A 26,747-nucleotide genomic window follows, 5' to 3' on the forward strand; every position below is an offset into this window, starting at 1 on the left:
GAGGAAGGAATATCCAGAGAAGAGTCGACAATCCGACGTTGGGACGGTGCCGTGGAACCGCCATGGGCACCGGTGCTTCCACGATTGGCGCCGAAGTGTCCACCAGGGGTGCCTGGTCGGCCTCCACCACCACGTGCCTCAAAGGAGAAAGGGGCTGGGTAGGTGCCGAAGCGGCCAATGAACGGCACCGGCTCGACTTCCGACGAGGCAGCCGTCTGCGCAGAGGACCGAGAGGGACTCGCAGAGGCACCCCGGGTCCCGGCCTCCACCCGAGGTGCCGCCAGGGCGGGGGAGGAAAGCAGTCGGCGCTGGAAAGGCGTCGGCTTGGCCTCTGGTAAGATAGTCATCTGCCCAGAGGACCGAGGGGGACTCGGGGATGAGCCGTGAGTCCCAGCGACCTCCTGTAGTGTAGTTCCTATATTCCCAATAGGCTCTACGCATTGGAATAATATATCCTTTAGATTTGACGTAGGACTGAGGTCAACTAGGTCTCTATCGAATATACTAAACTTAATTGTGTGTGTGCCAGCTAACTCAGAGGTCACTAGAAACTTTCTCGAATACACAAGAAGGGATTAGTTTCTGACAACCGCGTAAACATGACAACTTTGTTTCCCAAGAATAAGAAATGTATCTCTCAGAGTCGCGGAAACAATAGATAAGTATTTCACTCAGTCAATCGTGCAGGCTTTGTTTCTACAGAGTTGCAGAGAAATAGAGACGGGCGTTTTCAATAAAAAGGTTTATTGAACAGTCTTCTTTCTCATGCAAGAGAAGTGAACTGCTACAATCGTTATGCAGACTGCAAAGTATAATGCGTACAGCGAGAATAGTATTATAAAATAATACTGTAAGAGCATTGTATGGTTTCTAAGCCATATAAAAATACATACATAAATAACATTGACTAAAGTACTCAATTGGTGCTTCTAAAATACGCCTACCCCAATGTACCTAACCTAAGTCTAGTACGAGGGAAGAAGTAAGTATTGTGTAGCATAGATTTAGTTATTTTTTGCCAAGAATCTACCAAAGGTTTCTCTAGGTTCTAATCAGCTCCATACCTTGGTTTAGAATGAAGGAGGTCTGGTATCTCTTTCTCGGGACTCGATTTCCCAACACCCTGCAAGGGGAGCTTGGAAACACTGGAGCTCGATTCTCTGCAGGAGAAGAGCAGCTTCTTGATCAGTGCGTCAGCTGGAGAGTAGGCTTCCTTCAGCACTTGCTGTAGCGAGCTGCGTCTGGCAAGTAGGCTGTCGATCTGCTCCGAACCACCTTAGTTTGCTATAGCAAGTGAAGGGATATTTATACCTTGAAGGGGTTTAGGAATGCCATAGTTTGACAAAGTCAGGCATATAAACATCAGGAACGAACTCCTAGGGAATAGTTGTTTTTTGTAAAGTAACTGAGTTCTTGGACAAATCAATATTCAAGCAAGGGGAAGTCCCTGACTGCTTAAGCTGGGTTTCCAAGAAATCGTTTTGACGTTTGGTACGGGTGGAAGTAGCCATGCCTGTATTTGGGTAGCATTGGCTATGCCTAAATAAGGGCTTGATGTCTATGCCTATATAAGGACAATGTGAATTGTACCTATATAAGGGCATGAATGGGGAAAATTCACTCGGAGCTTAAAACGCCACACAACACTCCGGCGACACCAAAGGGAACCCCGCGGGGTTTTGCGGCGAGGCAGGGGTGCGTGGGTCAAAGAGGAGCTCCCCTTAGGGCCGCACCTCGATGACACTACCCATCCAAAACCTGAAGCAGAACTCGTTGGCGGCGGGGGGCGAATCCGCCGGCGAGTCTGCGTAAGGCCCCGCGCATGGCGAGGGATGCACATACGTCTCAGGAAGAAGAGGGGGGCCTAAAGATGTCTGCAGAGCCGTAGCGTAGGCCTTCATTTGGGCCCTTGTCGCCCCATGGCCAGAACACGGCGAATAGGGTGGCGAGGGACGAGGGCGCACGTCCCGAGAGGAACCCACGCCCTCTGCAGAACGAAGACAGGGCCTCAATGACAAACTGTAGGACTTCCCAGCGGGCGAGCGACACCCGTGGGGCCTCAGTGGAGGACTATGCCGCAGCCGGAATCAGCGGCTTCTAGACCCTTCGAGGTAGGGGACGGACGCTGTGACGAGACCGATCTCGACAAGCGGGCCGAAAGCAATTTCATCTGGCGCTCCCGCCGGGACTTCGGCTTGAGATCCTGACAAGCGTCGCAGTCCGTAGAATCATGGCGCTCTCCCAGACACCACATACAAATAGGGTGAGGGTCCGTCGCCGACATCTGATGCGTACAAGAAGCACAAGTCTTGAAACCAGAAGGCATTGCACACTGTTCCCAACGCAAAGGCGTTAAAAGAGGCCTGATAACAGGTCAAGGGAACTCACTCCGTTGCACGCGGAAAAGAAGGAAAACTGATGTCAGCGCCGGGGTGGCACTTATGTGACCTCGCTGACGTCATGTCTGCGGACAACGTCAGGGCGGAGTCACATGGTGCCGCCCCAGGGCGGGCAGAGATGCTGTGAATTTTTTTTTTCCGGAATCAACCTCACGTCTGGGGATAATTTTATGTTAAGGAATCTGCGGCTAGTAGTCTCTATTGGATATGGAAATCGCCCTGCCTAGCGAGTCGGCGGTATCAAGCCCCCAACGTATGGTGTACTTAGATGCGTCCCTCCCAGCTACAATAGCCTGGGTGAATACTGTCTGGGCCTCCTCCGGACAGTTGGGCAGCACCTGCGCAACTGTGTCCCACACAGAGTGGGAGTAACGGCCCAGGAGGCATGTGGTGTTCAGATAATCAATTTAGTGGAGTACAAGCTAGTAGCCAATGGGCTACCTACCACTAGGGCGACTACACCCCATATCGCCACTTCCTGTGAGGAGTGGGCATAACCCTGACCCAGAATTCCTTATTTTCACAAGAAACATGATTGTGACACGCTTCTCTAGCTGTTCACTTCAGGTATCCCACCTTAGGGGGATATTATCATGGGAGTGCAACACGCCTCATGAATAACTAATTTTCCGCCTGCTCTGGTGCCAAATGGGCCCCAGGGCAGGGGGTGGTTCTCCCCAGGTCTGGGCGGTAGCTGGGGCTGCATGACAAAAGGCAGCAAATGCTTCAAAGCCTCTGGCCTGGATATGCTAAATTGCTAACCATCCTGTTGGGAGGAGGTGAGAACACCTTCTCCCAAGCAGGCATGCTATATGAAGCACCTCTAAGGTGCCCTCTAAGTGCCTGTCGCAATAAATCTGATACTGGCAACAGTACAGACTTAATAAGATAAGGTGTTTGATATCAAACACCCTTACTCTCAGTGAAGCCAGTATGTAGCTGGGTAACTCATAATGACCAGTGCGCAGTACATGTTCTCAAATTGCTTCCTTAACACTTTCAATGACTGGCAATGGGACTAGGCATCACATGGATATACTGGCTCATGCAGACGTGCCCTCGCATGTAATATTTTGCACCCGGCCTTGGGGCTCAAAAGGGTTAATGTAGGGGTGAGTTACATATTGTACATGCAGTGTAACTGGGAATTGCACACAGGGAGTGGGAAATTTGTTTTTCAAAATGGGTTGCACCATTTCACGCATTCTGCAATGGCTGTCTGCATGTAGTTTGCATGAGGGGGGTCCGTTTGGGTGGCATGATGCACAAGTTACTACTTGTGTAACGATATATCTGTAAGAGACATTAGTTAGTGATAGACTCCTTACCTTAGAATATCCCCAGGCGTCAGACTGGATCCGAAAATGTTTTGCGTAGCAGTACCCATGCGCGTCGGTAGGCGTCATCCGCGGCTCCGCGTCCGTCGTCGGCGTCGTGGGCGCCGTGATGACGTCGTCGGAGTACTTAGACGCCGCCTCCGCGTGCTGACGTCGGTTCTTATACACAGCTTTTCTGCGCCAGACAAGTAGAGCCATGATAAAAACCAACACAGGTGCCATGAAACTAAGGCCCTGAATGGGGATGATCTTAACCCTAGATATCGGTTCGCAGAACGGGGAGGATGGGTGGGTCGGTAAGGAATCTAATACTAACTAAGGTCTCTTACAGATATATCGTTACACAAGTAGTAACTTGTGCATCTGAAAGAGACACGTTAGTGATAGATTCCTTACCTTAGAATAGATACCCCAGCAATACCGACCCCGGTGGTGGGTCTACGAACCAATAATCATACCAGAAAGTCCTGGAGGACGGAACGGCCAAAGAAGCCGTCACTCCGGACTTGGCTGTCCAGGCAGTAGTGTCTCGCAAACGTGTGCAGTGAGGCCCATGTAGCTGCCTGACAAATGTCCTGCAAGGGCACCCCTCGGCCCAAGGCAGTTGCCCGAGTGGAATGAGCCCTCAGCCCAACAGGAGGTTCCTTCTTAGCCAAGGAGTAACACGCCTGGATGCACAAAATGATCCACCGAGAGATGGTCCTCTTGTGCACCGCACGTCCCTTCTTAGCGCCCGCGTAACCAACAAAGAGTTGGTCATCCACCCGGAACTGGCGTGTGCGATCCAGATTGTAAGAGAGCGCACGTTTTGGGTCCAGACGGGGAAGCCTCTCTTCCTCTTTCGAGGAATGCGGAGGCGGAGAGAAGGTGGGCAAGGTGATGGACTGCCCGATGTGGAAGGCCATGACAACCTTGGGCAGGAAAGAGGGTCCGGATGGACAGAGAGGAAAGGAGGTGTGGAAGAAAGAGCCTGGAGCTCACTCACTCTCCTGGCAGAGGTGATGGCAACCAGGAAAGCAGTCTTCAAAGTAAGAAGACGGAGAGGACAGTTATAGAGTGGCTCAAAGGGAGCTACATAAGGTAAGTAAGTACAACGTTCAAGTCCCACTGGGGCATCACGAAAGGTACAGGAGGAAACACGTGTATGATGCCCTTCAAAAACCTATTTACAATTGGGGACTTGAACAAAGAGGGCTGATCAGGTAGCCTTAAGAAGGCGGAAAGGGCAGTAAGGTAGCCCTTGATAGTGCCCAGAGCAGAGCCCTGCTGGGCAAGCGAAAGAAGGAAGAGGAGAACCTCAGAAAGGGGTGCAGAGAGAGGATCCACAGCCTTTGCTGTGCACCATGCCACAAATCTGTTCCACCTGCAGGCGTATACCGACTTTGTGGAGGGACGCCTGGCTGCCAGAATGACATTACAGACTTCAGGAGGCAAGTCAAATGGCCTCAACTGTCGCCGCTCAATCTCCAAGCTTGTAGGTGGAGACTGGACAGGTTCGGGTGGAGGACCGTCCTCTGCTGCTGCGACAGAAGGTCCTCCCCTGAAGAGGCAGCCGAATCGGGGGATCGACAGACATACTGAGTAGCTCGGGATACCAGTACCTTCGTGCCCGTGCCGGAGCCACAAGGATAACCTGGGCCCGGTTCCGCCTGATCTTCTTCAGCACTCTGGGCAGAAGTGGTATAGGCGGAAAGGCGGAAAACAGACCGCAACTCCACTTGCGACGAAAATCGTCTCCGAGCGAGTGCCACCTTGGAAATTCCAACGCGCAGAACTGATGACATTGCGCGTTCTCTTCTGTGGCGAATAGATCTAACCAAGGCTCTCGCCACTGCTGAAAGAGACCTTGCACCACGTCCGAGTTCAGACGCCATTCGTGATCCATCATGCACCGACGGCTGAGCTCGTCCGCCCTGGCGTTCAGAGAACCTGCCAGGTGTTGAACCACCAGGGTCACGCCCTGATGTTCCAGCCACTGCAAGAGGCGCAGAACCTCCTGGCATAGGGTCCACGACCCCACCCCGCTCTGTTTGTTGCAGTACCACATGGCGGTGGTGTTGTCCGTGACACCTGCACTACACTCCCCCGGACAGAGGGAAGGAATGCCTTCAGTGCAAGTCAGATCGCCCGTAGCTCCAGAAGGTTGATATGGAGCCGGGACTCTGCCGTAGACTAGAGGCCTCTGATCTCCGCCTCTCCCATGTGGCCCCCCAAGCCCTGGAGGGACGCGTCCGTCACAACTACGTGCTCCGGTTGGGGTAGGGAGAGGGATCCGCCGCTGACCCAATCGCGGTCCGTGAGCCACCACTGCAACTGTCTTGCAGTGCCCTCCGAGATCAAGACATGGTCGGACAAGTTGCCCTGATGCTGGGCCCACTGAAACTTCAGGTCCCACTGCAGAGCCCGCATCCGCCAACGGGCGTGATGCACCAGAAGGATGCAGGAGGTCATCAGCCCCAGAAGCCGCAGCGTCAACCTGACCGAGACTCGGGATAAAGGCTGAAAGATCGGAATCAGAGCCTGAATATCCCGAACCCGCTGTTCGGGAGGATAAACCCGAAACTGCGCCGAGTCTAGAACCGCTCCGATGAAGAGGAGCTTCTGAGAGGGACACATGTGTGACTTCGGCACATTGATGGTGAACCCCAACAGGTGCAGGAGGTCTGCCGTAGTCTGGAGGTGGCTGACAACTGTCTGGGGCGAGCCCACCTTCAACAACCAGTCGTCGAGGTAGGGGAAGACTGAAACCCCTAACCTGCGCAGATGAGCTGCGACCACTGCCATCACTTTCGTGAACACCCGTGGGGCGCTGGTAAGGCCGAAGGGGAGCACGGTAAACTGAAAGTGCTTGTGGCCTACCGTGAACCGCAGGTAACGCCGGTGGGCCGGCAGGACGGGGATGTGGAAATAGGCGTCCTGCAAGTCCAACGCTACCATCCAGTCTCCTGGGTCTAGGGCAGCTAAGACCTGAGCCAATGTCAGCATCTTGAACTTCTCCTTCCGGAGGAAGCCGTTGACGTTCCGTAGGTCCAAGATAGGGTGTAGGCCCCCTTTGCCCTTCTTTTTTTTTTTTTTTTTTTTTGAAAATTTGTTTTTATTGTTGCCGTCACAAATTAGCAGTAATAAGCATCATCGTAACATCGCAGCGTCAACATTCAGCTGCAGTCAATCAGTGGAGCAACTTTCAAATTTTCTTTCCACCCCAACTTTGAACATACTACATAAGAGGGTCAAGCTTAACGAACCGTATCATAGGACAATCATATTATCAGTGCAGGTAGAGCATATGTGTACATTACTTTATGTTCGGACCACTAGCTAGTCCGTCCCTGAGACCAGAGTCTGTTCCCCATGCATCCCCTCCCTTCAATGTCCACCCCAGAGGTCGTTACATTAATCCTGTTCATCCTCCTCCCCAGAACTACCTGCATTCTCATCTTCCGGTAAAGGCTCGCAAATATCCCCTCTATATGAGTTCCATGGCGTCCATATTTTATTCCATTTGCGTGGGTTGAGTCTCTGTTTATAGACCTCCCGTTCCTTCAACATAAGCATATCCATGTTCTTGCACCACTGCGACAGCGTCGGAGTAGTCGGTGCACCCCAGTTCTGTGCTATATCGCGCTTCGCCAGCATCATCCCAATGACCACCCAGCGCTTCCCATGTAGTGATAGATCTGTCGGGCCCCACACATGTAGTATACATACCCGAGGGGTAGGCGTGAAAGGGGTGTCTAGCGTCTGGCTGATTGTGCGCGCTACGCGTCTCCAGTAATTTTGTAAAGTGGGACAGTCCCATAATGTATGAAACAGTGTACCCTCCTCCCCACAGTTTCGCAAGCAATAGGGATGGTCTGCCCTGTGTATGTTGTAGAGTGATGTGCGGGTGTAATAAACTCTGTGTAAAATTTTAAATTGGACCAATCGAAATCTCATGGATATGCCTGCCTCTCTGGGTGATGCCAGCGCCTCGTTCCACTCCGACTCATCCATATCCCCAAGCTCCCCCATCCACTTTTCCTTCAGGCGCCCCAGCGGATCTGGCAAATTGTTCAACAGTTTACGGTACGTGAGGGACGTAGCACTCGTCTCCATATAGTCCGTTAGCAGCCGGTCTTCTAATGGAGCCGACTCCGGGATCTGCGCCCCGGCCTCCAACACAGACATGAGTGCGTGTCTAATTTGTACATATCTGTACGTTTCCGTCACTCCCAGGTCATACTGAGTCCTCAGTGTGTCAAAAGGGAGTACTACGCCTCCCGACCATAGATCGCCCACTGTGGATATCCCGATAGTATCCCACCGATCAAACCCTTTACTGTTACGTAAAGTACCAAATGCTCTGGAGTCCCATAGTGGTGTGAGTTTGGTAATCACCCCCTCCCATCCAAGCCGCCTCTGTGCCTTATGCCATATAGTCACTGTGTGCTTGGTCGGGCCTTCCAGCTTCCTAACCAAACCCTTGTTATAGAGCTGGGCCAGGAGGGTAGCCGTACCTAATTGCCTTCTATCGGCCACATACGCCGGGTCGTCATGGGTACCATGAATCCATTGGTTGATCACCTTAAGGTGCGCCGCCCAATAGTACAATTCAAGGCTCGGGAGCGCTATCCCCCCGCTATACCAATCTCTAATTAATTTCAGCTGTGCTACCCTGGCCGGCTTGCCACTCCAAAGCAACGTGGTCAGTTGTGCCGTCACTTGTCGGAAGAACGACGCTGGGACCGCTGTCGGGGTGTTTTCCAGGACATATAGAAAGCGAGGTAGCGCCAGCATTTTAAAGAGCGCCGCCCTACCCAGTAATGTCAGGGGGAGGGCCTTCCAATGGCGCACATCCGCCCTCAGTCTAGTCATCAAGGGAACCAGGTTGAGCTCAAAAAACGTCTCAGAGTCCAGCGTGATTTGAATTCCCAGGTATCTGAAGGTACGTGTTTCTACGATCAACTGGCAGCCATCAGGCAGTACCGGGGGGTCGCCCCGGATCATGAACAGCACGGACTTGGACCAGTTTAGTTTATATCCCGAGGCAGCACCATGGGTCTCACAGAGGGCCAGCAGGATCGGAATGCCAGTGTCTAGGTCCATGAGGTAGACTAGCATGTCATCCGCATACAGGGAGACCCTGTCTTCCCAACCGTCACCCCACTGTATGCCCTTCAGCAATTGGGTGGAGCGGAGAATGGTGGCCAGGGGCTCCAACACTAATGCAAAGAGTAGCGGTGAAAGCGGGCATCCCTGCCTTGTGCCTCTTGCTAGTGGGAAATCCCGTGAGATACATCCATTGGCCGTCACTCTCGCAACGGGCTCGGTGTATAACAGCCTGATCCATGAGATGAAGCCGGGGCCAAATCCCATATGTTCCAGGACTGCGAAAAGATAGCGCCACTCTACCAAGTCGAACGCCATTCGGGCATCCAACGAGAGCACCGCTGCTGGCTCCGTCAATCGTGGGGCGCGTGCCAGCACTCCGTGCAACCTTCTCAAATTCAGCGCCGTGCTCCGGTGCGGCATAAAGCCAGACTGATCCGGATGAATTAGGTGTTGCAAGTGCGGCAGCAGTCTAGCGGCCAGTAATTTCGCCAGAATTTTATTTTCGGCGTTGAGGAGCGATATAGGGCGGTATGAGCCGCAGTCCTCAGGAGGTTTGCCAGGCTTCGGAATCGCCACTATGGTGGCCATGCGCTGGTCAAAGGGCAAGATCCCTCGTTCCCGGCTTTCCTCATACATTTCGAGTAGGGGAGTGGAAAGTGTCTCAGACATAATTTTGTACCATTCAATCGGTACGCCGTTGGGACCCAATGCTTTCCCCGGGCGCAACGCTGCTACGGCTAGCTGTATTTCATCTGACGTCAGTTCTGATTCTAGTTCGTCCCTGGCGTCCGGGAGGAGAGTATGGGTCGGCACCCCTATGAGCGATCCCTCCACCAGTTCGCGCGGAACTTCAGTGTCGGGGGAATAAACAGACTCAAAGTGGTCCGCGAGGAGTTCCACTATTCGGTCAGGCCTAGTCTGCAGCACCCCCCTCGAGTCCCTGAGTTGTAGTATGGCCCTTTGATCACCACGTTTCCTCTCCAGCCATACCAGGAGTTTACCTGCCTTATCCCCCATGTCATATACTCTACTTGCCGTTGCCGCCATCCCTCCCATCACTTTACTTCGCTGGTGATCGGTGTGCCTCTGCTGACTCAGCCGGAGCGTGTGAAGTGTGTCCTCACTCGGGTCATTTTCATGTGCCCGAGTCGCATTGGCGAGTCGCTCTTCCAGGTCTGATAGCTCCCTGTTTTGCGTGCGTTTATGTTGTGCGGTAGCCGATATCGCCTGCCCGCGAAGAACTGTTTTGTAGGCCTCCCAGAATGTTACATGCGAAGCTACCGAACCCTTATTTTCCGTGATATATGACTTCGTACATGCTTTTAAAGCCTTGGTTATTACAGGTTCCTTAAGATACCCCGGGTAAATAGGATAGAGGCGTCTGTGGGTCTGCACCTGGCTGGATAGAGTCAGAGTCAGCGGGGAATGATCCGAAATCCCTCGTGACCCGATGTTAGTGTCAGTGATATTAAGAAGGCCCCCTCCCAATGTGAGGAAGTAGTCTATTCGTGACAGACTATCGTGAACTGCCGAATAATACGTGTATTGCTGGATGTCCGGGTGAAACTGCCTCCATATATCTACCAACCCCTGTGCTTCCATGAATTCAAACAGTTTGGTAGGCCCCGGAGTGCGTGTGCGCGTTGGGTAACGGTCCTGAGAGCTATGTGCTACTGCGTTGAAATCTCCCCCCATTATTAGGTCCCCTTCCGGGAGGTGTAACAGAAAGTTCCCCAGGTCTGGAAGAGCTACGGTGTGCAGAGCCGGTGGTATGTATACCGAGACTACATTCAGCGGCCTCCCCTCCCACTGCCCATGTACCGCCGCGAAGCGTCCCTGTGTGTCTGCAGTAACTGAGTGTACAATGAACCTGGTGGAGCGGTGCATTAATATCCCAGTACCCCGGGAACCCTTAGTGAACTCAGAGTGTACAATCATACTGTAGCCTTTCCTATCCATGGCCCTTACGGCAGGCCCAGTTAAATGAGTTTCTTGTAGCAGGACCAAGGCTGGGTTGGACCTCCTGATGTGCTGTAAGACCAATCCCCGCTTTATTTTATCTCCTAAGCCCCTAACATTCCAAGACAGTAGGCTCAGTGGTGATGCCCGCCCCATGCTAATGTCCTCCCCCATCGTGACAGACAAAGCGACAAGCCAGCCGGCTGTCGCCACACACAATGCATCGTGTGTAGTGAATTTGCATTTCGCGCAGTTGAACCTCTACTCTACGCATTCGCTCCATACGGCTCAGTGATTGACCCAGTGTAGTACTTAAAAACCAGAAAAACATCCTACCCCCAACTCCCCCCCTCCCTGCCCCTCTGCTCAACGGACTCAGAACTGCCCGCCCCCCCAACTCAGCAGAGTGCTTGATCCCAACCCAAAACATAGTACTTGCTCGCTGGGGTGAAGGGTTCTCCGGTATCGGCGGCCTCCAACTTCTGCCGCGGAGGCCCTCAGCCCAGTGTCCATAGCGGCATTGCCGGTCCACAATGCAGTCAGGTCAACCAAAGATCAACTGCGACATATTAGTCCTCATCAGCACCCTCTTCTTGAAGATCAGACAGTGGGGAACGGGCCTCCGCTCCCTCCCCTGCGGACTGTGAGTTCTGTCGGGGTCCCGCATTACGGTGCTTGTTCTGCCGGTTAGAGCGACGCGGGGGATCCACCTGCCTCCACCCCTCCAGCCATTCCTGTGCCATTTCCGGGGATTCAAAAAACCAAGTCTTATTGTCTGCCACAACCCGAAGTTTGGCCGGAAAAAGCATTGAGTACGGTATTTCCCGGGCTCTCAGTTCCTTCTTCACCTCGAAAAAGGTCCTCCTCCGTCGTGCGACCTCAGCCGTGTAGTCCGGGAAGAACGCCAAGGTAGAGTTCTGGATTTTGAGTGGGGGGGAAAGTCTCGCTGCCTGCAGGATGGCATCCCGATCTCTGAAATTAAAGAGTCTCGCTATGATCGGCCTGGGATTCATGCCCGATTTCTGGCGCCCACCGGGGACCCTGTGTGCCCTTTCTACCGTGAAGAATGCCGATAGGCCCTTAGGTTGTAACTTTTGCTTAATTAAATCCTCCACGTATAAGTCCATCGCTCTCGTGTCTTCCGACTCCGGCACACCAATGATACGAATGTTGTTCCGTCTCGAGCGCCCTTCCTGATCATCAAGCTTGTCACGCAGTACCTTATTTTCCTTTACGACGCGTTCCATCCCAATCTGCAGCTCAGCCACATCTTCCACCAAAGACTTAGTCACCACTTCCATATTGCTCACTTTTTCCGACATCTTGTGGAAGTCCGCTCTGATCAGCGTTATTTCGGCCGAGATGGATCCGACTGTAGCCTGCACTTGCGTGAGTGCCCGCATGACGTCGTCAAGGGTTGCCTTCTTGCCTCCCCCGGCTTCGGCACCTTTGCCCTGCTGTGATTTGGCATCCAGGGAAGGTGAATTGGGCTTCTCGTATGCAAAACGATCAAGGCGCGATTGCGATGCCCCAGGTTTTGGGCCCTTGCCAGCCATCACGACGGTGGTGTCCGCCTCCCGCAGACGTCGTCGGCGTCTCGGCCCTCCAAGTCGGCGAGTCCCGATACGGTTATCCACACCAGACGTCGCCCAGTTTATTCCTGCTTCTCGGTTGTCACGCAAGGGCCCCCCTGATCGCCGTGGGTTCACTCCAGTCCTTCCAGGGCTTCGCGGTACCACTCTATATCGTGCCCCCTCAACAGTTCACAGTAGGAGCAGGGGAATGGATTTGTCCGGCTCCGCTGTAGGCTGGTCGTGTCAATAACCCCCCTGCGCTGTGTGGGGCCACTACCGCCTCAAAAGCTGCACGCCACGTCCCCGTCCTGCGTCCTTCAGAGCACTACACCCTCACCCCCGTGTAGTCTCAGGGCCGTGGCAGTTGTAACGTGACGGACTTCGGCCGAAGAGTCGAGCCCCTGGGAGCACCCTCCAGGCCTCTGACGCCAGTGTGGATGTGTCTCAGTATATGTTTTAATGCACGGAGGTATGGCTCGTTTCCGTGCAGCGGGAGGCCCCCCGCAGGCCGCTATGTGCCGTCCGGCGATGCGTGGGGACTGTTGTCACAGCACCGCCACCCGCATGTGTGGCCGGGCTGGTGCGGATATGGCAGTGCCGGGTACTCGTCCCCAAGATGGCGGCCTCTCTGTCAGAGCCACCGCTCTCCGTTCTGCCGCCCGACTCAGCAGGCCAGCCGGATCTCCCCACTCCTCACCTCCGCAGCACAGCTGGGCTTCTGGGCAGACGCTCCGAGGCAGCGAAGGTCGGCGGCGCTGTGCGGTGCAAAGAATCCGTCTCCGCCTCCGTCCGTCCCAGGCGCGCGTTTCCTGTTCTCCTCCGCCCGGGATGGTGCACTTCCTGTCCGTCCTTCAATGTAGGACAGTCCCAGGTCCGGATCCCGTGCACAGGCCCACACCGGTGCCGATCTCAACTCGTGATCCCGACCACGGATCAAGGTGCCGGTTGGCCAGGATGTTGCCGCTTGGTCCTGGGCTTCGTTGCCTTCCCGCTTGGGAGCAATTAATGACGGATAAATAGCCGGATCGCTCAGGAGGCCGCTTCAATCACGGAGCTCTCCCTTCAAGCAGCCACCATCGCCGGCTGCTGGCCACGCCCCCCCTTTGCCCTTCTTGGGTACCAGAAAGTAGTGGGAGTAACAACCACACCCTACTTCTGGCCCAGGAACGCGCTCGATGGCCCCATTGGCCAAGAGGGCCGTAACTTCCTCTTGCAGAAGTTGCAAGTGATCCCCCGACACGTGGTGGTACTGAGGTGGCATCGCTGGAGGGGTCGTCTCGAAGGGGAGGGAGTAGCCCCTTCGGACGATTTGCAGCACCCACTTGTCCGATGTGACAGTGCGCCAGTGAAGGTGGTGATGGCGAACCCTGCCCCCCACTGGCGTCACATGGGCCTGAAAGCACGGACCAGGAGGGTTTTGAGGTGGATGCTGCAGGGGCAGGTGTGGACTGGCCTCGCCGTTGTCCCTGACCGCCGCCACGGGGCGGTGGCGCCTGGCCACGTTCCTATCCACAGGCTGCCCTGTGGCGGGCCTGGACCAAGTGCCCAAAAGAATGTCTGACAAGGCATCATTAAACGGGAGCAGAGGCTCGGCCGAGCTTGACTGCGGTTTAAGGACCTCAGTGAGGAAGTTAGTCCTCACGGCCGCGACGGGGAGCTCAAGGCCCAGGGCCTTGGCCGCCCTCATCAGCACCACGCTATAAGCAGCCCCCTCCTCCGTAGCCACGCTAGGAGGGGAGACAAAACCAGTGTCGGGCGAAGTGTCCAGACCACTGGCCTCCCCAAGCTCTCCTGTCCAGTCCGCAGAAGACTGACACTCACATGCCAGAGGGTCCTCAGACCCCTCCCAATCCTCCTCATCACCCACCGCCATGGTACTCAGGCTCAAAAGATGGGGCCGGGTCATAGAAGTAGAAATCTCCAAACGGCGTTGATAGCGGCGCCGGACCCGAATCGATGGTCCGGGGACGACGTTGTCCTGGGACGGCGGCGGGTGCGCCACACGTGGGGCCGACGCCGGCGAGGTCGACAGGCGGCGACCCGGACCCGGAACCGCAACTTCGGTCCCTACGGCGCCGGGGCCGGAGCGCCCGGCCCGCGTAGGGACCCAGTTGGAGCCGCTTGGTCCGAAGGCGCCGCGGAACCCGACGGAGGAGCGAGCGACCTCATGGCCATGAGGAAGTCTGCAATCTCCCCCAGCGTCGCGTCCTGCCCAGGGACCGGCGGGTGTGGAGCAGGCCGCGACACCTGCGGGTCCAGCGGAACTGCGTGGGCAGTGTCGCCCGAACCCCCGGCCGCGTCGCGCGAGCGTCGGGGGGAGTCAGAAGAGCGATGATGCCTCTTCGACTTCTTGTGCCTCTTACCTGAGGACTTCGAGCCCTTAGACCGATGACGACTCCTGGAACTGTGGGGGCAACGGCCCCGCGACCGGTCCCTCGACCTCCTTTCGGACCGGGACATCAAGCGGCGCAGGACGGACTGCCGAAGCTCGAGTCGCTTACGGGACCGCTCCCGTCTAGCCTTAGACGTCAGGGCCCGGCAGTCGGAGCAGGACTTGTCGTCGTGGTCCAAGCCAAAACAGTGCAGGCACCGGCGATGGGGGTCGGTAACCGACATCAGTCGGTTGCAGTCGGCGCAGGGCTTGAACCCGGGCATCCCTACCGGCACCGTCGGAGTCGAATAGACTTCGAAAATGGATCAAAAAGGATCTCAAAAGGTTAGTCAAAAAGTGACTAGGGTACAACTTTTTCCAGATCTGCGCTAGCTGGCGCGGAAAAAAGAAGAACTGACGTCAGCACGCGGAGACGGCTTCTAAGAACTCCGACGACATCATCACGGCGCCCACGACGGACGCGGAGCCGCGGATGACGCCTACCGACGCGCATGGGTACTGCTACGCAAAAAAATTCCGGATCCAGTCTGACGCCTGGGGATATTCTAAGGTAAGGAATCTATCACTAACGTGTCTCTTCCAGATACATGTTGCAGCACTTAAGGACCCTCTTTAGTACCTATGATCTGGATACCACAGGTACCATTTAACAGGATCTTAAAAGGGTGCTAAAGTTTTTGCCAATTGGGTCACAATTAGCATCTGTGTCGTTTTTAGGGAATGAGCACTGGCACTGGGGCCTTGTTAGCAGGGACGCACTGCACTTCAAATAAAAAAGTATCAGTACCAGTAGGCAAAAAGTGAGGGTGACCTGGTCTTAAAGAGGCACTTTCCTACAGAGACCATCAACCCCATGTTGTCACAGAAGTGCCCTCACAAATAAAATGCAACATCTAACCTTGCTTGGCAGGGTATTGTATAAACTGAGGCAGAGGAATAATACAAAAAAGATCAAATCATTTTTTTTTCATTTTCAAGACATCGTGTTGTCAAAGGAATCTATCCTGTAGGTCAAACTGGGTGCTAAAGCAAACAATTTGTTTTAACGAGTTAGCAAGGACAGGAAGTTATATCATCCCAGGCTGAAGAACAAGCATACAGGTACCTTAGAGTTAGAGTTAGGGGGCATCTTTCAATACAAACAACCTGATTTCACATGACTGCAGCTACTTCAATATTTCTTCAAAATTCATATCAATAATTTGATAATTTTCAATAATTTCGCACAGATTTCTTCCAATATAGAGATACAAAATCACCATAATTCGTTTTCAAAGAATGACATTTGTGTCATAGAGAAAGCAATGAACACATACTCATATAAGCTCTCTCGAGTAAGGTCTGCTGTGTTATCTATTAGCCTCTGATAAGCATCGCTGCTTGAAACACCTTCATAGAAGGATTCAAACTCATCCACTTGATTACGAAGATTTTCTGGGACAGCAAAAGGTTCAGTGGCACTCAAAAACATTCTGTGAAGACAAAAGTAATACATTAACATATCAAAGCAGCAAAATCAAACACTACTTGCAAAACAGTTATTAGACTCCATCTACCTCCCCAATTCTTTGTGACAAATTTCTATCTTTTAAAAAAAAAATCACTCACCTAATGATTTTTTGGGGGTACCTGGAGGCTCTCTCACAAATGAATCAACAACATGGTTTTGTATACATATAGTAAAACATTCCTAAATATATCCAGTAAAATCAGAGATTTACCTAGAAACACCTTGCTACTGGAAAGAGAACTGGAAGACTAAGTCTGTCATCAAGTGGACAATTGAACAAGGCTATCCAGTCTCACATGCAGATCCCCAAACATCTACATATTAACAGGAATACCAAATTTGACAGTGTTCCCATAACTTTTATAACGAAAGCTTTGAAAAATAAGTTACTTACCCTCAGTAACAATCTTTCTAGATGTACCACCAGACTCCTTAGTGTATGAATCTTCTGCAAGCAAGGGTGTGTGGGACACCCATAATACAGAATATATACAGCACCTTTTTGAAAAGGATTTTGGCATGATCAGATGTCATGGAAGAGCTGACTGATAGAATGTGATGAATTATTTCCAAGCAGAAGAGTGAAATTGTCTTAACAATTTTGAGAATCCAAGTGTCTGAAATGACTGCCTGCCAGGTTGATGCAAGTAGACGCTCATATATGCCAGAGGGTGAATTAAAGCTGTCAAACTGCTGCAGCTGTTTAACAGTTGTAGAGGGGTGCCTATGATGAATGGACTGAACCCTCAAAGAGCCCCAGAGTGCACTAGGGAAGACAGGCCTAGTGAACATGCTTTTAAATGAGGCGCTGCAGCCATGAATCAGCTTCTCCTATGAAAAACAGGGAGCCATTGTATGGCATGTCCATCAGGTTCACATGACATCCACAGACAAATTGACTGAACAGCGACGGTGGTGTTCAAATGGCATTAGAGGAGCACAAGCAGATTACTTTTCCCTTAGCATCAATACACTTGCATTGCATATCCTTAGAAGTGAAGGGGAAAGAACAGACTTGTGTTTGGACGAAGAACCCTGTTCTGCATAATTTTGACGTGAAGGATGGGCAGAAAGGAACTTCTGTTCACAGATTCACAGCAGGAACGGAAAAGTGCTTGTACGATGCCAGATGGCAGAAGCAGCTCTGAGGAACAAGCGGCAGGCTGCAGAATCGTACTCAATAATCTAGAATTGCACACTTAAACAGAAGTTGATTTTTCAGCACTTTGGTAGGATTATCGCTGTAAAGGATGCAATCTACTCAGTAGAAGGACTGGAGGGCCAATCCGACTTAAGATCAGGGGAGGTTTCCAACCCACTAGTATGTTGTACGTTTTAAAAAATATCATCAGTACAATATGAAAGCAGAGTGCCTCATTAGCGACATGTGTGGGGCACCATGTTAGGCAACTGAATGGCATCAGGGTGGGAGTCTAAGAGGGCATCCATCCAGGTAAACTATTAAGCACACAGCAGAGACTTCAACAAAGGATCTTCCTCAAAAGGAGACCTAAGTCATTCATTCTCAATCAGTCAGAATTCAGAGCCAGCCCAGATGCTATGTTTACCAGCAACATAGTTGGGGACGCAAAAGAAGGCCTGAGAACCAACCTGTTTTTGGTCAGCTCCAAAAGGAGGACAGCCAGCGCCAAGCTCGTAGCCACAAATGGAGACTAAGTCTAAGGACACAATATTTTGTTGCATTTCTCATATGCATAAATCGAAACCATAGAAAGGTAACAGAGGAAACGCTGCCCTGACTGACTGCAGTCTGGCTATACTTAATGTGTGTGTTCTTTAAAAGGGAAGGTAGTCAGCACAATCACTTATGTAATATGAGTGCAGATCACTAAATTGTGGCAGTCACTGTTTATGAAGCACTGCTCATTTGATGACAGATATCAAACTCAGGACTATATGGAAAGTATAAGAACTATATAGTTTCTAATTTTGTAAGACCTAATGGCTCCATTGGTGGAAGCTAGGTCCCCCTTGTCAAAACGCGCTGTTCGTAGAACACACTGAACTTGAAGATTGTCAGAATTTAGCAACTTTTTTTTCCATTACATGACTATGACATTCAGTCACCCCTACCTAGGAACATGCCCCTATGGAAATTGGGCCCCATCTGTGTTCTTTTGGATGCCCTGAGGGTGGGGGTAACAGATGTATGGGTTTCCATAGGTTTGTTGTGTCAATAATAATCTGAATTCAGTGGCTTGAGAAATTAGAAAATTAAATGAAAGCAAAACTCTGGTACAGTCTTTTTGTAACAAGCATTACCCTTGACCTTCAGGGAAACATACCACAACCAAAGATTGTGAAATTCTGCCCATTCTAAGGTTTATATCACTGAGTGAGAGACCTCCCTGTTCCTGATTGGCTGGCTGAGAAAATGTGCTAAACATAACATTTGTGAGATTGTATGCGTTTCATCCCCAAACATGGAAATTCCCTCCAGTCATCCTTTTGCATAGACATATATTCATGCCATGGGTACCATACATGCATGTGTTTTATTGAGTTTATTGTGTCCCCATATGTAAAGAATGGGTGCAGTGCAGATGTGTAATTTCTAAAGCAACAGAAAGCAAAATGCCGCCTTGGGGTAACTTTTTTGGTCATCAGAATGATGCCTTAGCTGTATTGAAGCATACAAAAACCAAACATTTTTGATATAGTTCAGACCACATTGACAGTATACCGACTTACACGGTCACAGTTTTGACCTGTTACTGCCCACTATGCTAGACCCACCCACACAAGATTATTAGTGCTTTTATAGGCGGCAACACTAGGTGGTGGGACTATTGATGTTCCACAAAAAAATCTGAACTTTATCACAGAAATGTGAGGGAATTCAGTTTTTTTAACAGATGGCATTCACACAGGAACACTACCTAGGACGCATTTTCAGAGTGTTATTTCCAGAATGTCTGGGGTTGGTAGAGTTACCCGAGCACTGGCCAACCCCATGTCCAAACATTGCAGCCACGCGCATCCAAAAAGAAGACTATTTCCAAGTTTTTTCCTTGCACTCTCCAACGTCTCGTTCTTGGACCATTACTGTTGCAAACAGGCCCGCCATTAACTTTTTGGGTACCATTTTAATCAGTAGTAGTGTGGGAATGCAGGAAGGTAAGACATTTGCTGTCATCTACTGAATTTCTCTATACCATTTGCTTTTTATTGTAAGTCAGTATCCACAAAAACATATTTTTTAACTTCCTCAAAAATACCCGGTATTACAGGTGTTCTAGAATTCTAAGTGGTTCAAATGACAACCTATCAATAAACTCAGGTTCTTGGGAACATTTAAAAAATACATTGCTTTTTATTCACCCAGATAAGACTCAGAAATCATGGATGAATTATTTAGTAGTGTCAGGGAACATTTGAACAGGTTTCTGAGGTGTTAATAGCAGACAAAACACACATTTCTTAAATATAATCTTAACTATTTTTAGTGAATAATTTATCTTCCCACATATGCCTAGCTTTGACTTAAATGACAGGGAAAGCAAACTTCTTCAAAAATAATATAAGTATTCCAATGATCAACTTGTAATAAGTGGGTATACGGTGATTTCGCAGTTCTCCCAAAACTAGGAAAAAACTATTCAAAGAGGTAGGTATCAGAATGGGCAGATGGGCATATTCTCAATGGGTGCCCCATCAAGAATGTTAAAAATCATAGTCAACTATGGCAACCTACAAAACTGTAAATAGACCAGGTGTGACATGTATTATAAAGTAAACTAGTAGTTTAATTTAAGTAAACTATTACTAATTTAGTAATCCACTTATAATTAACGTCAAATTAATCAATCTAAAACAGCAGCAGAGATATGGATCCACAATGGAAAAAAATGCAATCCTGTTATTTACACAGTATTATTTACCATATTGAAAGTCCTTTATGATGATCACATTGAGAAGACAAATACTATTAACAAAGGGCAGAAGTATCCCCTAAGGAAACTGTGGAGGAGGCGGTCACTGTTCCCTGCACAAGAATCCATAATTGATTCTTGTGCGGCAGACCGTGATGTTTGCGCTTTTATCCAACTGCATTTTCTTCAATGTTGTTGATTTGAGCAGATACTTTGCAGTCTTGCAGCCATTTACTGCACTGCCTTACCAGACCCCAATTTCTAACCTTACATTCTCCTTCCGAGTTTCCCGAGAGTTTTCTACCATCTCTTAATAATCTACATGTGCTCAATTCACATCAGTACTAATAAAGGACTTCTATTAACCCATAGGTTGAAACACCATCCACATGTAGGCACTGAAATTAAAGGCATTTTCATTAGGGCAGGCGGGTTGAGAATGAGCCTGTTACATGGTCCCTAGTAAAATACATTGTGTCACCCCGGCAACTCCAGCGTGAACATGTACAGACATTGCGCTTTCTAGGCAGTGGCGAAAAGATTGAGTCCAATGCCAAAAGATGCCCTACACCACCTCCGGGTGCAACTGTCATTCCTCATTTGCGAGGCGTCAGAGATTGAGTTAATCTGCTTCAATGTTTAGAGATCCCACAGGGAGGATCACGATCAGAGAAATGCCCTGGTAATCCAGTCACTTCCAGAGATAGAGGCTCTTGGCACACAACCAGAAACTACACCCTGCCGTGATTGTTGCACTGCAGCATGACAGTGGTGTTGTCCGTGAGCACCTGTATAGGCTTCCCTTTGATGGTTGGAAGGAAGGTTTTAATGACAAGTGAATCACATGCCACTTCAACAGCTTCAGCCAGAGACCATAACCCTCGCTGTACACCTCCCCCAGATGGCCTCCCCATCCCTGAAGTGACGCATCTCTTATTACTGTCAAGTCTGGGTGGGGCAAGAACAGGGGTCTGCCACTGACCCAATCAGAGTGTACCAGCCGCAACTGCAGATCTTTTGCAGCCTCCTCCAAAATTGGGCTACAATCTGACTGGTCTCCCTGCTGCTGTGCGCCCACTAGAAATTCAGATCCCACTGCTGAGCCTGTAAGAATCATATGACATGTTTCACCTGCAGCATGAAGGAGTCCGCAAGTCCCAGTAACTCACAATCATCTGCACTGAAATCCAGAACAGAAGGTGAAACTTCGGGATCATAATCCAAATGTTCTGGACTCTCCACTATCGGGTGGAAGTCACAAAAGTGCACTGTATCCAAATAGGCTCCAAGGAATGGAAGCATCTGTGAAACAAGGAATCTCTGGGAAGAAGTATTACAACTACAAATTAAAAAAATTAAAGCAGATAACGGATACTTACAATGAATTTTCAACTGCAAATATATGGTCATCATCTTGAGGTACAGTACCCATTCCTCCCGACAAAAGTAGCACAGACTATTAAAAAAGATAAAGGTAGCGATTAAAGTTTTTAGCCCCAATGGAATCCATAATAAATTGTAGCTACATTGTTAACAGCTACTTTTTACATCTGTAATTCTTTCTAATGCACCAAAAACACGAAGCATAAGACAGACAGTCAAGAAACACTTTTGTTTAACGTAGCACTAATTAAAAACACTGTCAGTATGATTATATTCATGTATGATTTGGATATAAATGTTTGCCACTACAATCTCAGTAAAGTTTTATAAATAAGGTGAAATTAAAAATTCTGGTTTGCCAACGTCAACAGGCCCACATCTACCATTTCAAATAAAAATATAAATATATCTTCAGCATCTTATTTAGAGCACGTCCTTTGGTCTAACAAAGACAGTTCCAACAATTGCAATATTACCTGCCAATAGAACGGTCTGCTGTCTAATTGATGCAGTAAGAAGAGATGGTTGTTTTATTCAGGATGTACCTCCCCCTCTTGCCATGCACACCAATTCTAAACCAGCTACAGAAACAAGGATTAGGGTAAAACCTATAAACTCTATTGTGTGTACTACCTGCAAATCAACAGTACACAACTACATTTTTGCAAAGATCTAAAGAGAACATCAAAGGCTCTTTAATAACATTTTCTGGAAAATTAGTTACATTACATGACTAAAGATCTGATCTATATATTGTTGGAGAGAGTACTCCATCTCAACAGTGGCATAGTTCCCTTCCCAGCAATACAGTGATATGCCTGCCAAATGTAACTGTGGCAAAACTTCTCTAAGAAATAGTAAAACTATAATAATGCTCCCCTCGCCATGGTAAAAGCCTCCCATGGCGAGGGGAGCATAACTTTTTTTCTTTTCAAAAAGAAAATCCTGTTTCGGGATTTTCTTTCTGAAAAGAAAAAAAAAAAGACTACTGCTTGCCACTGGGCTGCCTTGGAAGGACAGAGTCCTGCAGCAAACAGTAAAATGCATTGAGGGGAACTGGCGTGACTGGTTCCTGCCAATGCCTTTATGAATGGCCGTCTAGTTGCCGGTCATTTATAAATTAGGTGGACGGCCTACCTCTCCACCATGGTGATGGAGTAATTTAATCCATCTCCCATGGTGGACCGGCGGACAGTCCGTCTATATCTAAATCAGGCCGAAAGTGTTGTAGCAACATGTGTAGCCACTCTACTGTTACTCTACTGTGTTCGCCAAATCATTTCATTGTTTCTGAAATGCACTACAATAACTGTCAGTAGATGGACACATAGATCATTGAAGTGAATAAATACTTAAATCAACTAAACAATTTTCTGGTCCAAGTAAAAAAACTTTAGTAGTTATATTAACAATATTCAAATCAAAAACGTGGTACCTTAGGCTCTTTTTGCTTCCTTTTTCTGTGCTTATTTTTAACTTTAATCCTGCTACCCTAAAGAAAAAAAAGGGAAGACGGACATCGGTACTTAGTACAGAATTATTTTGGTAGATTTGAGTGACTGCTTTAAGGACGACAAATAGACTGCAATAGCACATGAATGCCAGATAATTTACATTTCAAAGTAATGCATCTAGAACAGACATTTCTAAAACTGCACATGGACATAAACTGATATTAAAATACTGCAGGTTCTACATCTTGAAGATCTCTGTTTCTGACCTCTGTTTCTTTTACATGGGATCACCATAATGGCAGTCGAGAAAAACATTATTATTTACAGAAAATGTCATGCTAACCTAGAATAAAACTTAAATGTATAATTTATTTAGTTGCTTTTATCTACTAAACTGTCTCAAGTAACAAAAAAATCAAATATTTAGAAAGTAACGCAGCAGAAGACAACATAACGTTTATGTTTCCAATATTAAGAGCAAATGAACATTTGAAATGACTACTTGCAAACCTACAGACAATTCCGCATTAACCTTGACCACTTTTTTTTTTTAAAAACATAGTTTTTATTGTATTTCTGGCAATGATAAGGTGCAACACAAAAGCAGCACTCCACAGTCAGGAGATAACTGCAAGCAAATCAAAAGACATAAGTCAATTTACATCACTGATCACCTCTGAACACCCCTCCCCCGCCCAACCTTGACCACTTGTGACATGTCAGGAATACATTGTAAAGATTTTGTAAGAATAAGCCAGTTAGTTGGGTTTGTAACCCTCATGTTCCGAACACAAGCCGCTGCGACAGCCTGTGGAGACCACTGTTCGTCATTTCACAGACCGAACATGGTGAATGCAGTGCAGTACATGAATGCATTGTATGCGTTAATGAGATTTACTGGATTGCTTAGCAATCACACTGCTGCTGGGTTCCTTTAAATTAATTATAATAGTGGATTTTTTTGTATTATCAGTACCATCAAATTGCAATATCTCCATTATATTTTTTAACTAATAAATCAACACTTTACAAAAAGAAACACCAGTCATATTTTAAGGCATCTAGGATGTTGCACGGTTTCAGATGCACAAGTTACTACTTGTGTAATGATATATCTGTAAGAGACATTAGTTAGTGATAGATTCCTTACCTTAGAATTTTCCCCAGGCGTCAGACTGGATACGGAAAGTTTTCGTCAGCAGTATCCCTGTGCGTCGGAAGGTGGTGTCGTGCGGCTCCGCGTCCGTCGCTGGCGCCATAGGCGCCGAGATGACGTCACGGAGACTACTTAGGCGCCACCCATGCACGCTGACGTCAGTTCTATACACGACCTTCCGCGCCAGGAATGCAGAGCCATGCAAGATACTGACCACTGGTGCCATGAAACTAGGGCCCTGAAAGGGATGACCTTAACTCTAGGAATCAGTTTTCAGAACGGGGAGGATGGGTGGGGCGGTAAGGAATCTATCACTAACTAATGTCTCTTACAGATATATCGTTACACAAGTAGTAACTTGTGCATCTGAAAGAGACACGTTAGTGATAGATACCTTACCTTAGAATAGATACCCCAGCATTATCAACCCCGATGGAGGGTCTGCGAACAAGATTACACCAAAAAGTCACGGAGAACAGAACGGCCAAAAAAGTGGTCTCTCCGGACTTGACTGTCAAAGCAATAATGCTTGGTAAACGTGTGCAGCGAGGCCCACGTAGCTGCCTGACAAATGTCCTGCAAGGGAACGCCAGGTCCAAAGGCATTACTGGCTGCCGCTGCCCTGGTAGAACGGGCACGCTGCCCCACAGGAGGTTCCTTCTTAGCCAACGAGTAACATGCTTTAATGCACAGAACGACCCACCGAGAGATGGTCCGTTTGTGCAAGGCCCGAACTTTTTTGGCACCCACGTAGCCAACAAAAAGTTTGTCATCCACCCGGAACTGTTGTGTGCGCTTCAGCTAGAACGAGAGCGCACGTTTTGGGTTCAGACGGTAGAGCCTCTCTTCCTCTCTGGAAGGATGCGGAGGCGGAAAGAAGGTGGGCAAAGTGATGGTCTGCCAGATGTGGAAGGACGTGATAACCTTTGGCAAGAAAGAAGGAAGAGTCCTTAAAACCACCTTGTCCAGATGAACAGAAAGAAAAGGCGGTTTGGAAGAAAGAGCCTGGAGCTCACTCAATCTTCTGGTAGAGGTGATAGCTACCAGGAAAGCCGTCTTGAGAGTGAGAAGACGTAAGGGACAGTTATGAAGAGGCTCAAAGGGAGCGCACATTCCATAGGTCAAGGCAAGATTTAAGTCCCATTGAGGCATTTTGAAAGGCACGGGAGGAAAAGTGTGTGTAATGCCTTTGAGGAGGCGATTAACAACAGGGGACTTAAAAAGAGAAGGCTGATCTGGAAGCCGTAGAAAGGCAGAGATGGCCGAAAGATAACCTTTGATAGTGCCCAGAGCAGAGCTCTGCTGGACCAAAGAGAGAAGGAACAGAAGGACCTCGGAAAGAGGGGCAGAAAGGGGATCCACAGCCTTCGCTGTGCACCATGCCACAAATTTGTTCCACCTGCAGGCGTATACTGTTTTAGTGGAGGGACGACTGGCTGACAGAATGACATCACAGACTTCAGGAGGTCGAAAGCTGTCAACTGTCGCCGCTCAATCTCCACGCATGGAGGTGGAGGCTGGACAGGTTTGGGTGGAGGACCGTCCACTGCTGCTGCGACAGAAGATCCTCCCGAAGAGGCAGACAATCGGGGTATCGACCGCCATGCGGAGTAGCTCCGGATACCAGTATCTTCGTGCCCAATCCGGAGCCACAAGGATAACTTGGGCCCGGTCACGCCTGATCTTCTTTAGCTCTCTGAATGTCCGAATGAGGTCGCACACCGCTCGTCCCATCAGCGTGTGACCCCGGAGCATGATGGTCGATGTAGTCGGTATCAGCGGGTGCGCTTCTACCCGGGTCTTGAGTCTTCAAGGTATTCACTTGGTGTGCTTGCCATCCCTGGACACGTGTTTCGCGTTCATTAACGCTCATCAGCAGGGATTAGGCGTGTGCACGGGGTTGCTGCGTGGGCTGCCGTAAATATTCGTAGGTCCAGATACCTCTTAAGGCGCGCGGATGCGTTATCTCGAGGTCGTCACCTCCACCGGCTCAAGGGAGCCTGTATAAATAGTATGTCCGAATGAGGTCGCACACCGCTCGTCCCATCAGCGTGTGAACCCGGAGCATGATGGTCGATGTAGTCAGTATCAGCGGGTGCGCTTCTACCCGGGTCTTGAGTCTTCAAGGTATTCACTTGGTGTGCTTGCCATCCCTGGACACGTGTTTCGCGTTCATTAACGCTCATTAGCAGGGATTAGGCGTGTGCACGGGGTTGCTGCGTGGGCTGCCGTAAATATTCGTAGGTCCAGATACCTCTTAAGGCGCGCGGATGCGTTATCTCGAGGTCGTCACCTCCACCGGCTCAAGGGAGCCTGTATAAATAGTATGTCCGAATGAGGTCGCACACCGCTTGTCCCATCAGCGTGTGACCCCGGAGCATGATGGTCGATGTAGTCGGTATCAGCGGGTGCGCTTCTACCCGGGTCTTGAGTCTTCAAGGTATTCACTTGGTGTGCTTGCCATCCCTGGACACGTGTTTCGCGTTCATTAACGCTCATCAGCAGGGATTAGGCGTGTGCACGGGGTTGCTGCGTGGGGTGCCGTAAATATTCGTAGGTCCAGATACCTCTTAAGGCGCGCGGATGCGTTATCTCGAGG

General features: G+C 49.6%; 1 protein-coding gene across 3 annotated transcripts in view; it reads right to left on the minus strand.

The window, feature by feature from the left end:
- Window positions 1–26,747, minus strand: part of LOC144772494 (E3 ubiquitin-protein ligase TTC3-like) — a 1,119,388-nt gene that overhangs the window by 397,624 nt on the left and 695,017 nt on the right. For all 3 annotated transcript variants that reach the window (XM_078656860.1, XM_078656861.1, XM_078656859.1), the window contains exons 30-32: window positions 22,974–23,030; window positions 21,535–21,611; window positions 16,069–16,224 (exon numbers count right to left, since the gene is read on the minus strand). In XM_078656860.1, coding sequence (XP_078512986.1) covers window positions 16,069–16,224; window positions 21,535–21,611; window positions 22,974–23,030 — 290 coding nt within the window. The remainder of the gene's footprint in view (window positions 1–16,068; window positions 16,225–21,534; window positions 21,612–22,973; window positions 23,031–26,747) is intronic.

The sequence above is a fragment of the Lissotriton helveticus genome, chromosome 8 (genome assembly GCF_964261635.1).
Source record: "Lissotriton helveticus chromosome 8, aLisHel1.1, whole genome shotgun sequence".
Classification (NCBI taxonomy): domain Eukaryota; kingdom Metazoa; phylum Chordata; class Amphibia; order Caudata; family Salamandridae; genus Lissotriton; species Lissotriton helveticus.